The sequence below is a fragment of the Magallana gigas genome, chromosome 10 (assembly GCF_963853765.1).
Source record: "Magallana gigas chromosome 10, xbMagGiga1.1, whole genome shotgun sequence".
NCBI lineage: Eukaryota > Metazoa > Mollusca > Bivalvia > Ostreida > Ostreidae > Magallana > Magallana gigas.
The window spans coordinates 11507737-11524813 of NC_088862.1; the positions used below are offsets into that span (position 1 = coordinate 11507737).

Here is a 17077-nt window from a genome sequence, read left to right on the forward strand (position 1 = left end):
ATGTACAAGATTTTTATCATTTGTGTCACATGAATTAATATTTGCTCCATTATCTAATAAAATACGAGTGTTGTTAGAAAAGTTAGCGGACAAAGTGATTTACGGCAAAATTACTGTTTACTTTGTAGGATGACGTATTTTGTATTAAATGACTACAAATTGAAAATAAATATGCAAAAATCATGATTTTAAAGTTGTTTTCAAAAGATACAAAACGATTTTGATTTTGTATGAATTGGATTTACGGAGCACTACGTCATATTTCAACGACGTCTGGTGACGTTAAACTACTGAAAGCCGATATAAACCAGTCACTCTTTTTCAAAGTAAACGGAAATAAAGCGAAATCCATAATTGCAAGATCCGGGCCGTATGGCGGTGGGGGGTCTGCAAGAGATCAAGATATCAGCATTTCCGTTTTCAAATCTTTAATTCTAATTGTGGTTCTAATTGTAAACCTTCGATTGATAAAAATAGCAGTATCTAAGAACCTTTTGCTCTCCATCCGTGTTTTTTCTGCGTGCACACAAAAATCGAAGACGGCCCGGTGCTCCAAAATGTCAATTTACATTAACGTTTTTGACTCATTTGTTAAGCGTTGGTTATCCATATTTGGCGATAAACGGCCAGAAATCCTGCAATTTAATTGAAACTTTCACAAAATGACCTTCGTAGCTTCTTGTGATCTCATATGAAATATAGTTAAGTTTGATGCGCTTAAACTGTGCATTTTCTTAATAAGGTAAAATGCGTACAAAATATAAAACAATTAAAACCTGACGTTCTTTGTGTAGCATATTTTATTAAAATAATTAATCTGTATATTTTTTAAGGTTTATTTTAAATAAGTAATCTTTTAATTTTTCTAAGAACATACGTCAACATTAAATATGAACAGTTTTACTGGTATCATGCGAATAGTCCGCTCAGACTCGAACTTGTCCGCGAACTTTTCTAACAACCCTCGATTGTACAATGCTTTCTATCACCATTCACTTGCATGATGGAGAAGAGTTTCTTTGTTTTTGTTACAGGAATTAATTTTTCCTTCCGTTATTAAAAAGCTGTCTTTTTCTTCCCCCTTTAACTGGTTTATGTATGAGAGTTTTCAAGTTTGTGTCACATGAGTTAATATCTTTACATGATAAAAGTTTTACAGTGCTTTCATGTCCATTTGCTTTGGCTTTATGTAAAGGAGTTTCTTTGTTTGTGTCACATGAATTAATATTTGCTCCATTATCTAATAAAAGTTGTACAGTGCTTTCACGTCCGCATTTACTTGCTTTATGTAGAGGAGTTTCTTTGTTTGTGTCACAAGAGTTAATATCTGCTCCTTTATCTAATAAAAGTTGTACAGTGCTTTCATGACCCCTTTTAGTGGCTTTATGTAAGGGAGTTTCTTTGTTTTTGTCACTTGAATTAATATCTGCTCCTTTATCTAATAAAAGTTGTACAGTGCTTTCATGACCCCTTTCAGTGGCTTTATGTAAGGGAGTTTCTTTGTTTTTGTCACATGAATTAATATCTGCTCCTTTATCTAATAAAAGTTGTACAGTGCTTACATGTCCCCTTTTACTGGCATTTTGGAGAAGTGTGTCTTTGCTTGTTTTGCATACATTGATATTTGCTCCGCTTTTTAATAAAAGTTGTACAGTCCTTTTACTTCCCCATTTACTAGCTTTATCGAGAGGAGTTTCTTTGTTTGTGTCACATGAATTAATATCTGCTCCTTTTTCTAATAAAAGTTGTACAGTACTTTCACGTCCCCATTCACAAGCTTTATGGAGAGGAGTTTCTTTGTTTGTGTCACAAGAGTTAATATCTGCTCCTTTTTCTAATAAGAGTTGTACAGTGCTTACAAATCCCCATTTACTGGCATTTTGGAGAAGTGTGTCTTTGCTTGTGTGGTATACATTGATATCTGCTCCTCTTTTTAATAAAAGTTGTACAGTGCTTTCATGACCCCTTTCAGTGGCTTTATGTAAGGGAGTTTCTTTGTTTTCGTCACATGAATTAATATCTGCTCCTTTATCTAATAAAAGTTGTACAGTGCTTACAAGTCCCCATTTACTGGCATTTTGGAGAAGTGTGTCTTTGCTTGTTTTGCATACATTGATATTTGCTCCTCTTTTTAATAAAAGTTGTACAGTGCTTTCATGACCCCTTTCAGTGGCTTTATGTAAGGGAGTTTCTTTGTTTTTGTCACATGAATTAATATCTGCTCCTTTCTCTAATAAAAGTTGTACAATGCTTTTTCTTCCCAATTTACTGGCTTTATGAAGAGGAGTTTCTCTGTTTTCGTCACAAGGATTAATATCTGCACCTTTATCTAATAAAACTTGCACAATGCTTGTATGTCCCTCTTTACCGGCTTTATGATCAATACGGATTTTTCTGCTGGGAATTGGGTTTTCTGCTGATGTGATAGTAATAACTCTCTGAGTTTTACTTTCACGTCCACATTCACTAGCTTTATGGAGAGGAGTTTCTTTGTTTGTGTCACATGAATTGATATTTGCTCCTTTATATAATAAAAGTTGTACAGTACTTTCACGTCCCCATTCACTAGCTTTATGGAGAGGAGTTTCATTGTTTATGTCACATGAGTTAATATTTGCTCCTTTATCTAATAAAAGTTGAACAATGTTTTTTCTGCCCCATTTACTGGCTTTGTGGAGAGGAGTTTCTTTGTTTTCGTCACAAGGATTAATATCTGCACCTTTATCTAATAAAACTTGCACAATGCTTGTATGTCCCTCTTTACCGGCTTTATGATCAATACGGAATTTTCTGATGGGAATTGGCTGTTTTGCTTCTATGATAACAATTTCTCTCTGAGTTTTACTTTCACGATCCCATTCACTAGCTTTATGGAGAGGAGTTTGTTTGTTTGTGTCACAAGAGTTAATATCTGCTCCTTTATCTAATAAAAGTTGTACAGTGCTTTCATGACCCCTTTTAGTGGCTTTATGTAAGGGAGTTTCTTTGTTTTTGTCACTTGAATTAATATCTGCTCCTTTCTCTAATAAAAGTTGTACAGTGCTTTTATGACCCCCTTCAGTGGCTTTATGTAAGGGAGTTTCTTTGTTTTCGTCACATGATTTAATATCTGCTCCTCTACTTAACAAAAGTTCTACAATGTGCCCGTTCCCTTTACGACTTGCTATATGGAGAGGACTCCCAAAATATGGATCACAAAAATTAATGTCAGCTCCATGAGTCAGTAAAAGTTTAACAGTGATATCAATTGACTGACATCTCTTTTCCTTATTTTTGAGTTCGCTTGTGTCCGTATTAAGCATTGCCATCATCAAGGGAGTATAGTACCCATGTTTCATTCTGGTTTTCAAATTCACATTATTCTTCACCTGAATCAGCTCCCGCAATATTTCATGATTATGAAAGAGGGAAACAATGTGAATAGGATAGCATCCCGCCCACATTTTCTCCAAAAACCAATTAATTTGTACTTTTGTAAAGATATTGAACAAATCCATCGAACCATTGCAACATACCGCAATAAAAAGAGAAGTATCTTTAAGAGAACTTGGCATTTGCTGTAGAGTTTCTAGACAATGTTTTGATACATTTGTATGACAAAATACTATTATAGCACTAAGAATTTCCACTTTATCTTCAAAATACAGAAACTCAAGTTTAGCACCAAATGGTTTTTTTAATTCTTGATTATCTTCTTGCTTTCTAAACTTTTTGTGAAGCTGTTGTTTCGCAAGTAAGTTGGACAGTTTTATAGGGCTATCTTTCAATTTTTGTATGAAACATGTAGCCACCTTCTCATTCCTCATACAAGGATTGAGAACAACATCCAACAAACAATCTCCAAATACATCATTTAAAAGTCTATCCACTAGATCACTGACATATTTATCATCTAAATATATGGTAAATATATCAAATTCTTCTTTTCTATCGTCGTTACTACTTTGTAAGGTTACGCGTCGTCTAAGGAAACCAATATCTGCATACTGTATTGTTTCTCTTGGATAGTCTTTTCCAAACACATAGGTGGTAGCTTCCATTACAAAATCGTGATAAAAATGATAGGTGCCGTCAATCTTCTTGACAAAGAATCCCTCTAGAGTCTTCAGAGCGTCACCTATAGTATAAGGTGATGTGTTTGTCTTCATTTCACATAGTTTCAAAGCAAGTTCAAATTTTTTGCTTAAGCAATCGTTTTTATGTATCTCCTCAACACAAAGCTGATTGTTACACAGAACAAGAAGAACAAGAGCACAGTAGTTTTCTTTGTATTCCTTTCTAAAATTTCTTATCTGCTCCTGACATATGTTAAAAGGTTCTTTAAAAAATCGCGGTCCTATTGTTTGGTTATTTTGGTCGCTAAAATAAAGTTTGCATAATAACGGAAAATACTCCTCAGTCATCAATATTCCATTAAGATCGTCTATTGAAAGACCTTTGTTTGATGAGTAACTCCTTAAAATGTTTTCTTTTTCTCCATTATTCAGTTTATGTTTGTCATCACTAAGATCAATGATACAAGATTCATTGTTTAACATTCCTTTAACCCTATAATCAAGCAGAACATATTTTCTACTTGAGAGCAACATCTTGTTATTTTCTAAACAAGCTTTTAACCTTTCATCCTGTTTCTTCCAAGAATTATAGGCTATTTCGTCAAGGGATTCCTTGCCAATAGGATCATTGAATACAAAAAGGATTCTGCTTTGTAATACATCTACTGAGGAATAAGTATCAATGATATCCTTAACAGTATATACTGGTTTCACCGTCCAGCCTTGACTCCTAAAACACAACGCTATATGTTGTATGATGGCGGACTTTCCTGACCCCAAGTTACCAGTCACAACCACCAGGTTTTGACTTTTTATGAGTTTTTCTACTTCTTTACAAGCTTGTGTTGAAACAAATTGTCTGTTGTCACCCTGCCACTGCATAAATATAGCTCGATCAAGTGGCGATTCTGAAAAAAAAGTATTCCCCATTACATTTTGTTAAGCATTTGACAAGGAGATTAATAACATCTCATCATGATATGTAATCTTTTGGTACAAAAATAATGATTAGGATTAAATAAGACATTGAAAAGCCGGAATTTAATAAATAAATATGATATAATTTGAAGGAAAAAATTACAGCTTTAAAGTCACAACAGCAAAACCAATGCCCCTGCAATATGAATGTGTACTGTTTTGTGACGATTTTGAAAAATTAAAGATGAAGATTTATAATAAGAACAATGAAGGATCGCTGATATCGGTCAGTAAATACTTTTACACTTTTGTTGAATGACAGGGGTTGAGAGTAAGTATTGACGATATCAAAAGACAGTGATCGGATAGTGTGTGCAATTCTGCGTAAGTATATTGAAAGTCTAGTTAAACCTGACGCTTTGTCTCCGCAGTACATTAAATTTATGCATTTCAAACCCCAAAATATATTTTTATAACCTAAATGTTAAGGACTTTTTCTGCAATTGAATCTATATTGCAATAGCTACCCTATTGCAACCTAGATGTGAAAAAATTTCATTATACTTTTATTGTTGCATGTGTCCAAAGTGTGTTATTGGCCGAATAAAGCGTTTGTTGATTTTATTACCTTTGTTTGGTCAAATCAAAGAAAACGTTTCATAATAGGATTTAACTTAATAATTTCAATTTATTAAGATTGTCAAATCAATCTAATAATTTCAATTTATTAAGATTGATTTAACAAATTTTGATATCCATTTTTATCGAGTAGTGGGTTAAAAACAGAATGTGTTTTTTTTCTTAAAAATATTTTTCCATGGATTGTTTATTTTTCTTTTTTGTAAGTTAAGCAGTGACTGACGTTTTTTGTACTTATTGTTAGGCAATATATAATCACCGAATTGTCTACGGATTTTCCCGTTTTCCCGATTACGACAAAGAGCACGAGGCGGATGTAATCGGTCAGCAGAGGATGCTCACTCCTCCAAGGCACCTGATCCTACCTAAAACTTTTGTAAATTTCGGTGTTTGTTCTGCTCCTGATTTGTATTTTCCCTCTAAATTTTCGAGTTTGAGCACTCCTCGTTATCATCACATGTCATTTGTATAAAACTTGTTCTCACAAATTGGATACTCTAAAATCATTATTTGTTTGTATTGACATTCTCCCTTCATATCTTAGTAACTATTTACCGTTCTCTCTCACTGGATCGAGCCCTTTGAACACGAGATTTGATCTGAAAGTCGCCGATAGTTTGGAAAATTACCTGGTTCAAGTGCATTTTACATGAAACTGTGATATGATTATAACTAATTGTAGAACCACTGGAAACCTATTTTTAAGGATAAATAGGACGGTAAAGGTAAGTTATGGCCAATGGTCTTTTTTCTTTCTTTTGTTTCTATTACATTGAAGCACGTCTTAACTGACAAGGTACAAATATAGTTGACATTTTAATCGTATTAAATTTTTATTGAAGAACTATACATTTGACATTAGTCAAATTTGGCCCCAATAATTCGCTATTTTTTTTAAGTGTTTCATGTACATTAATTTGTTGGGTTTTTTTTTCAAGAGTCGACATAAAATGTGTTATTTGTGTATTTTGTGTATCTTTGCACTCACCGTCAGTAAATGGCTTCAAAAGTGCCACCAAAAGTGATGTCAAAGTAGGTAAAAATTGACATTTTTCTGATCTTTTTCAAATGGAAAATATAGAGCGACTCTTTGAACAAGAAAGGACTTTTTGTCACTTTTAAGTACTGGAGAGATACTTCTTTGGTGAAATTATTTTATTTGTTCGAGCAATGTCAATGGTTTCCTATAGAAAACCTGCTTGAAAGCAAGCCGTTTTTATGCTAAAAATGCGATATTGGCGGGGAAAAGGTAAACTTTATAATGTCGTATTTTTAAATTGTGGGTACTAAAATCAAATTGAAAATTAAAAAAAACACTTTAATATGTATATCTGTACAAATAATACAACGAATTACAGTAAAATGACAATGTTCATTTAAAAGGAGCCATATAAGGCTTTAACCATATATAGTCCTTTCCAAAGTCAGAGCAAATCACAGTTTTTTCTAGTGTTTTTCATTCTGAGTGTTATTAAAATTCCTTGAATTAAATATTGTTCAAATGTAATACGTCTTTCATTAAGGTTAACTAAGCACTTATATCTATATTGGAACCTTTTTCTATTTGCAGGCCAAATATAATCTATTTCACATCAAGTTTCATAGTTATAAATTTGTTAATATTAATGTTATATTTAGCGAAATATACACTCATTTTATCAAAAGCTTTTTGGACATTAAACCTTGATAAAACAACTGCACACTTCATTCCCGTAACATCTGAACATTCTTTATAATGTTAATTGTTTTCAATTTTCACATTACAAAATGTACACAGCTGAGTGTCTTTTAGTTTTGATAAATAATATGTCGTTGCAATTTTTGTGTGTAATATTTGAAATTATAGCAAATGATTCTTAATAGTTTTGACCAGCAGCTCGAAAATGTGAACTCATTCCTATTCACAAATTTTTAGTCCTTCGTTTTATGAACTGCTTTGATTACCTCTTTCTTTCTACTAGTTAATACATATCTATGCAATCTTTGTTAGCCTTGGTGAAAAATAAGTACAGCATATTGTAGAGAAGAAATTTTGTGTTTACTTTAAATTTATTGATCAAAATTTCCTCTTGCAGTATACATATGGATTTAAGTTTTAGAAAATATTCTTAAAATGAATCTACTGTTAAATAATGATGATGGTCTGCCATTCAGTTTACTGAATGTAAAGTGAGAGGTCAAAGAATGTAACTGATTGACATTGATAAGTCATTCTGTTACCATGTAGTTTTCCTTCATTTATATTTTTGTTACCTGACTAACATATCTTTTTCTAACGCTTAACAAAACAGTTACAATAAAGATCAACTTAATGCAGGAATAAAGAATGAGGTCATATTGTAACTGAAGTGAATAAAGAAATCATTATTTGTGTATTATGTATACGTATCTGATCGTCTCAGAATTTTTTTTTACAATCTTATTTTCCTTCGTATTAAGTCGGTGTAAACAATTCATTATAGATTTTAACGTATGACTTCACAATGATCTTGCAATATTTTCAACAATAAATATAGAGATTGATCACACTTTTGCAATGCGTGTACCAGCTTTTTCAGTATTAATTTTGGTACGTGCCCCAAATGATAGTTTTTAGTTCCTTTTAGATAAGTTAGCGATATATATTAACAAGCAAGAGAAATAATTTACTTACATATTGATCCAATTTAAGCTAATTTTGCATGCATCCACAGAGCGTATAAGTAAGGAGGATTTAAAAAAATATATACAGTAATAGTCGGTTGTAGTCCTATGGACGTATATATTTATTTCGTTATATCAGTAATTCGTTATAAATATCCGTATAACGAATTCGTAATGATAACTATAGCGAATTCACTATATAATATTTTCTTTCACCAGACTATAATTTTTGCTAATTGAGGCTGAGATTAAAACTGAATTACTTTGATAGCTTTACTAATCGGATTGTTTGTCAAAAATGTATATGAATTAACTTAATTTAAATTTAATTTAAATGGTAGTGCAACCTGTAACGAAATTCTTTATGAAAGTGTTAAAATTCGTAATCAATTACCTCTTTGGGACTCAAAATCAGCTCACTAAATTCGTAAATTCATTGTATCCGATTTTGTTATAAACGTTAAATTTTGCGAAAATTTGTTACGAGTTTTACCGGGGACTCAAAAACAAAACCTAGCTCTATCGAAGAATTTGCTATATCCGTGTTCGTACTAAACGAGCTTTACTGTATTGCTATCAAATTTACAGCCTTGTTATTTTGAACTATATATCTGAAAAAGAATAAAGGTAAATATTGTATATTGTAAAACATTAAAATGCAAAATGGAAAATTACAAACCTTAAAACAGGGACCAGGGCATGGATGCAATGTATTTATTTAGAATGCCAAAAAAAAAAAAATTAAAAAAAAAATGTAAATCAGGAAAGAAAAAATAAAAGTCAGATGACAACAAAGTACAAAAGAAAAATTATATTTATTGTTTACATTTTTGATCAAATTAAACAGGCACCGTAAAGCATATTACTCAAAAAATGATTTCCTATTTCATTAATCATGCTATTAAAGAAATAAAACAGTCATCGATGAAAAGAATTATACTATATATTACAAAAACATTTAGTTGTGTTGTCAAAGACACCCGGAAAATGAAAACATTAAAATATTTTCCATAGCAAATTTTGTATTCATCATTTTATTTCAATATGAAGCCGTTTAAGTTCTTTTAAAGGTTGATTTACAGGCATTACTCATTTACAAACCTTTTTTTTTCATTTAAAAGTACTTTGAATTGCATGTAACAAAACTTTGACCCAATCTGTGTTTTGCTTGACTGAAACATGAAATCAAGATGACTTTGAAAATTTGAATGTATTTTTAGGAAATATAAATAATATTTGTTCTATCATATAGATTTTATTATGATTATGCCTACCCTAATTCAGACAATTTGTCTATGAGATAGAAAAAAAGATATACGGGGAAAGATGAAAAAAAGAACTAGAGATAATCATTTAAAAATCTTGTAATAAAATCATACATCATATTATTATGACGGAATTATTTTTGATATATTTAATATTTATGAATTCATATCGTACTCTTATATTAATCATATGAGATAATGTGTACTATCTAATTAAAGGTGAAATTGTGACAATGTAAAATGTTCATGATTGCAACTTTAATCTGAACATTTCTTTTTATTTAAAGTATGTGTATTATACATGTACACACTGTCTCGTTTAACTTTATGTAAAGCTTAACTTGAAATAATTATTTTCATTGAAATATTTCAGTGGGGATTTTAATCGTATCGTCAAAGTTGGTTATTGTTCAAACACTAACAATAGGCTTATGACATGGTTTTCAAAATAAAAATATTTAGTTCTAAATCTAAATTAACTTATAACTAAGATGCATTGTTTTCTCACATTAAAGAGATTTTGTTATTCTTTTATTGGAACAAAATCAAGAAGCCCATTTGTTTTTGTCAGACATATGCCAGAATAAGAAAATTAACAAATCGAGATTTGGGCCTAAAATATGGATGTCGAATATATAGTGTTAAGATAAGTGGTACCTGGATTTAAATATTAATCTTTGTAAATAGTCCTACGCATCAATAACATAAAATCACAGTGTAATACTTTTTTGCAGCTGTTCAATATAGTCAATATCCTCTACAGAAGCCAAGGAATGGCGCATTGTGTTGGTCGATAACATACAAGGGCGTGCTGTCAAATACAGATATTGCTTTTAAAATGTTCATCGGGGGAGTGGAAGGAGGTAGCTGTGTAAAGAAGCATACAGTAGAAGTATGGTATTATATGAATAGTGCCGGTTTGGGAGGGTAACAGTTGAAATTGACACCCCGAGGACACCATTGTCAACCTACGCGAAGCGGAGGTTGACAATGGGTTTCGAGGGGTGTCAATTTCACCTGTTATCCTCCTAAACAGGCACTATTTATTTTAATATGCTGAATGTCTTGATTTTTTAGGTTTTTTTTACTGCTTTTAGTGAATTTCTACGGTTAACCGTACGCGCATTTTTTACGCGCATTATTTACGCGCATGTAACAATTCGTTGTGTTACCCGTGGCTTAGTGTGTTGCTAACGCTGAGGGTTATAGAACGGATTATCAACTGCGTATAAACCAATCAGATTTCAGTATTTAACATGAAAGTATAATAAAGTAAAATATTTCACTGTACGGTCCAAATGTTATTCAGTAGATGTCAAACAATGTCAGTCAGTGTTTTTGAATATCTTTACCTTTTGAAGGCAATTATGGAAATGTTCACATTTTAAAAATAAAACCATTGACCCTTAGAATAAGTCACAGTGTATGAAATATTCATCCATACTACTTCCAAGACGTATAACATTTAAAAGCACAAATTTGTTTGTATGAACGTCCTACTGGGCGTGTTATCAAGTTAATGATTTATAATTTTACACCTTAGTCCACATTCATATCGATTGCAAAGTCTTTAGTACATAATTGGGATTGAAATTAAAGAAGCTGAATTGCAGCATTATAATTACTTACCCAAATTAATCTATATTCCTAACTTAATTCTAAACATGTTTTTTTTAATTTACGTATAGTTTTTTTGAGAATAAATGATGATATCGGTGATGGATATTAGTAATTGAAACTTGAAACCTACGACAGATATGAATTATATGGCATGTCTTAAGCACTGAATTGTAACGGCTATGAAGTCTTTATAGTTTAGGGCGTGGGCAACATAAACTTTGATTTTAAGAAGGAATTTAGCGTACCATTTTTTACGCCTCTCTGACAAAAATGTTTATGTTCTGTTGTGATTTTCTATATTTTACTTCAAGTGGGGTTTATAAGTTAAAGTCATTTTAAGTGACGGAAATGTGTGACCGAGTGTGGATGTGAAAGTGGTTAAAATATACAATGTATCTTATTTGTTCATTTGTTGATATATTTCATTAGTTCAAAATGTCTTAACAGTTTTGTAGAAAACGCTTGGCTCATCAACATTGCAATAGTATTATCACATTTTGTAAAAGTGTCATTGTTGAAAAGAAAGTGCAGAGTTTCTATCATAGAGTTTTATGATGAACTTTAAGCCCTCATGGTCCCAGTTTAATTTTGGGGTCATGGATTTAATAATTTACAATTTTTAAATTTACACAAAAGCATGAATATAAATATTCTTATTTATTGTAATGTAGTTTATGAGAAAGTATTTTACAAGGTGTTTGTTCCTTTAATAAAAGACTCTGAATATTGTTTCTACTATGTAGTCTTCCCTTTTCAAAGAGATAATTTGTACCACGTTATATTTAATTTGGCTTTGTAGCAGTAAAGAAAAGGTAAACTATTTGGAATGTCTTTTCAGACAAACGGCAGGATTAGCGATACCCGAAGCCTGGTTTTGAAAGAATTTGTTTGCAATAGACAAATTTCTGACTTGCTACAACCAAACCTTTTGCAATTGATCCTGTTTTATCCTGTTGATTGTTTGTAATAGATATTGAATGATCCTCCTCATCCTTCTCCCCCTTCTTTTCATCTTCCTCATTAACTTCAAATTAAGCAGAAAAGATAGAACGTGAAAGACATATATGTATTATCAACATCTGTGTGGTTTTAATTTAGAAAGTATGGTATTATATGAATAGTGTCTGTTTGGGAGGGTAACAGTTGAAATTGACACCCCGAGGAAACCATTGTCAACCTACGCGAAGCGGAGGTTGATGTCAACAATGGGTTTCGAGGGGTGTCAATTTCACTTGTTATCCTCCCAAACAGGCACCATTTATTTTATTATGCTGAATATCTTGATTTTAGAGGTTTTTTTTACTGCTTTTAGTGAATTTCTACGATTAACCATACGCGCATTATTAACGCGCATTATTTACGCGCATGTAGCCATGTAACAATTCGTTGTGTTACCCGTGGCTTAGTGTGTTGCTAATGCTGAGGGTAATAGAACGGATTATCAACTGCGTATAAACCAATCAGATTTCAGTATTTAACATGAAAGTATAATAAAGTAAAATATTTCACTGTACGGTCCAAATGTTATTCAGTAGATGTCAAACAATGTCAGTCAGTGTTTTTGAATATCATTACCTTTTGAAGAAGTCAATTATGGAAATGTTCACATTTTAAAAATAAAACCATTGACCCTTAGAATAAGTCACAGTGTATGAAATATTCATCCATACTACTTCCAAGACGTATAACATTTAAAAGCACAAATTTGTTTGTATGAACGTCCTACTGGGCGTGTTATCAAGTTAATGATTTATAATTTTACACCTTAGTCCACATTCATATCGATTGCAAAGTCTTTAGTACATAATTGGGATTGAAATTATAAGAAGCTGAATTGCAGCATTATAATTACTTACCCAAATTAATCTATATTCCTAACTTAATTCTAAACATGTTTTTTTTAATTTACGTATAGTTTTTTTGAGAATAAATGATGATATCGGTGATGGATATTAGTAATTGAAACTTGAAACCTACGACAGATATGAATTATATGGCATGTCTTAAGCACTGAATTGTAACGGCTATGAAGTCTTTATAGTTTAGGGCGTGGGCAACATAAACTTTGATTTTAAGAAGGAATTTAGCGTACCATTTTTTACGCCTCTCTGACAAAAATGTTTATGTTCTGTTGTGATTTTCTATATTTTACTTCAAGTGGGGTTTATAAGTTAAAGTCATTTTAAGTGACGGAAATGTGTGACCGAGTGTGGATGTGAAAGTGGTTAAAATATACAATGTATCTTATTTGTTCATTTGTTGATATATTTCATTAGTTCAAAATGTCTTAACAGTTTTGTAGAAAACGCTTGGCTCATCAACATTGCAATAGTATTATCACATTTTGTAAAAGTGTCATTGTTGAAAAGAAAGTGCAGAGTTTCTATCATAGAGTTTTATGATGAACTTTAAGCCCTCATGGTCCCCAGTTTAATTTTGGGGTCATGGATTTAATAATTTACAATTTTTAAATTTACACAAAAGCATGAATATAAATATTCTTATTTATTGTAATGTAGTTTATGAGAAAGTATTTTACAAGGTGTTTGTTCCTTTAATAAAAGACTCTGAATATTGTTTCTACTATGTAGTCTTCCCTTTTCAAAGAGATAATTTGTACCACGTTATATTTAATTTGGCTTTGTAGCAGTAAAGAAAAGGTAAACTATTTGGAATGTCTTTTCAGACAAACGGCAGGATTAGCGATACCCGAAGCCTGGTTTTGAAAGAATTTGTTTGCAATAGACAAATTTCTGACTTGCTACAACCAAACCTTTTGCAATTGATCCTGTTTTATCCTGTTGATTGTTTGTAATAGATATTGAATGATCCTCCTCATCCTTCTCCCCCTTCTTTTCATCTTCCTCATTAACTTCAAATTAAGCAGAAAAGATAGAACGTGAAAGACATATATGTATTATCAACATCTGTGTGGTTTTAATAGCTTAATAGTTAACAATTAAAAAAAATGATTTATTGTTTGAACTTCAGTATTAATTACCAATGTTTTAGGCTGCAGATGATATATAGAGGATATCTTTATTGTGTGATTTTATATTTGCTTTATCCAACGAGTTGAAATGGTGTATATATTCGCGAGGCTTGCCGAGCGAATATAACCATTTCAACGAGTTGGATAAAGCAAATATAAAATCACACAATTATAGATGTTCTATTTATCTCATACAATTTGATTTATATTATGAAGCTTTTGAGACAGTCCCTTGTGTGACCCAAATTGGTTTTTTTTTTCAAGATTAAAAACGATGATGCAACGTTGTGTTATGCGGCTATTGTGACCTTGCGCAATACAATTTAGTACGTCATTCCTGAGATAAATCTAACTGTTTTAATGTAAAGTTTCACTAAAATAAACCTTTAAATAGTTTTTTATCTCTAGATATATTTTCTTGGATCTTATTCACTTGATCAAAAGGAAATGTCGATTAGAAGACTTGAATAATCAAGTTTGTTGACATAAACAAAGTTGCAAATGTTCGTTAGTTTGAATTGACTCGAACGAGGAACAGTTGTTGATGCATGTTGATACAAACACTAGGCTAGCCTTATGAGTCGAAATTGAAAATATTGAATAAGGATGCTTACTGGTGGTGGAATAAAAATCTTGTGAAACATTATTTCGGTTAGTTTTTGTATATAAACACAACCAGAGCGCTCTGATTTCATCGCGTCGTCAGGATGAACTCCTTGATAGTTAACGTAGTTTGTAGTTTTATAAACTTCACAAAGCAAATTGAAAGTTGGAAGTTGGCTAAATTTATCAAAAATCTTGACAAACAAGAAAAAAGGGTATTGTGGTTACGGTTATGAATAACTTTGCAAAAAGGTGGGGGGGGGGCTAACCCCCCCCCCCCCCTCACAATAGCCCCCCCCCCCCGATTCCGACGCCTGTGCTACGCAGTTATGTGTTTTCCTTCGTATTTGTAATTTAAATCGTTGACAAAATCAATTTTATATTAATTTTTGTAGTAGATATAGTTATGTTGAAAGTACTCGCAAATCTTCGAAAATAGGTCACTGAAGCGTTGAAGCGCTAGCGAGGGGCTGTGTCAAAAGTAGTTCCGCCCGGAAGTATTTGATATAGCATCACCCGTGTGATATAGCAAAGGTTTATCACACGGGTAATATACACCACACGTATGAGATAAATAACTTATAAGCCATGTTAAACTAATACCTTGTACAACTAATACTAAAAATTAAATAGAAAAGATAAACAGTAGAAGACAAAATTGTATTTTTATTTAATTTTCTGAGATTTTATTTTTTTAATTTACAGATTAAAACATTATCTAGTGTTTGAACCTTTCCAACTAATTCCCCGCAAAAGTCGATGTCTTTTTGCTGCAGACATAATATTACTAACACTACTAAGTCATAAAATTACTGACATTCCCATTGTTACTGATAAACACTGATAGACATTTACTGACAATGCAGTGACATTACTGATAAATTGAGAAAAGTACTGACGTTTTTACTGACGGTACTGAGAAACTTACAGAAGTACTGACAAGTACTGATAAGTATTGAAGTCATTGTTCTTACTCCCTATAGAGCTTAAAAGTCGGGAAATTGATTAAATAATGTATTTTGAATTATAATAAAGAATTAAATGATTTCTAAACTCATGAATAACATTTTTCTGGAAAAAAAATGTCAATTTTATATGTAATTTTATACGTGGAAGAGGAAATTAAGCCACGGTCTGAGAAGTACTGACCCCGTTGTTTTTACTATTACTGAATGAAATTTTACCTGATCTATTTTCTTGTAGGTTATTTTTCACCATTAATTAATTAAACTACCTAGATACAGTGTAAAGTTTATATATACTGATATTAATTTTAAAGCATTAACTGTGTTTTTTTTAATTTTTTATTTGTTAAATGTTTAACAAAAGTATAATCAGAAAAATTGTCATAATTAAAAAAAATGTAATAAGGGTTTTTTTTGGTACACATAAAATCGTGCTGTGCAAAAGGGAAGGGTTGGAACTGGAGTTGGATATTTGCAAATGACTCGGAATGCCACGGGTTTTTTTTTTAGACGTAAAACATCTTAAGGTTTTAATTCAATGTGTTGCCATATGCAAATATTTACATTTGCAAATATGTGTTCTTATATGAAACTATAGAGTTGCGAAAATGTTTAATTCTGTATGAACTTTTGCATAACGTCACAAGTATCATAGCACGCGCTTATCGCTTGTCGCATGGTTTTTTTGTGAACTTAAAATCACGGTAATTTTAACAGTTCTGAACGATATGTCTCTTTTAACCGTAAATATAAGTAATAAACAGCAATGCAAAAAAGGCACCGGGATATGAAACTGGTTGGTACGTAATCAAATCTACTGAGAAGCCCTTCAGGCTTCACAGGATTTGATCACGTGATTTCACAAAATATTACATGAGTAATCACGTCATTTGATCACGTCATGTCACCAAAGATTACATTAGTAATATTAAATCCAATTATATTTGTAGTTTTACAATAGATATCCATGCTGAGTTTATTCCATAAAGGCAGTTATTCTAAACCTTTAATGAAAACATGTGGAATTGTTTCTGCATCGTCTTTGCAAAAAGAGTTACAATCATCATGGCTAACATTGATTTTTTTAAAGATTATTCTGTAGGCAACATTCTGAAAAGAATTCCATACTGAAGCCACTGTACCGAGGTATCAGCATTTGTTTTAAAACATACTTTAAAGAGCTCTTTAAAGGAAACATTTCCAGTTGTTGTAAAGCGTTGTACATATAATAGACAGCCTAAAATTTTGTACAAAATCATGCTGTTTCAAAATACGACCATCTTCATATAGAAAGTCACCTATAATTTTAATACCATTTTATAACCATTGTAAATAAAATTACATGCGGGATACAACGTAAGGCTTACCGCTAGTCAG

The 17077-nt window shown here is 31.7% G+C and overlaps 1 protein-coding gene across 1 annotated transcript; it reads right to left on the bottom strand.

Moving 5' to 3' along the window:
• Positions 1-1037: 1037 nt before the first annotated feature.
• On the bottom strand, positions 1038-3931 carry LOC117690265 (CARD- and ANK-domain containing inflammasome adapter protein-like). Its single transcript, XM_066073606.1, has one exon. The coding sequence runs from the start codon at positions 3804-3806 to the stop codon at positions 1038-1040; it is 2769 nt and encodes a 922-aa protein (XP_065929678.1). The 5' UTR covers positions 3807-3931.
• Between the last annotated feature and the right edge of the window lie 13146 nt (positions 3932-17077).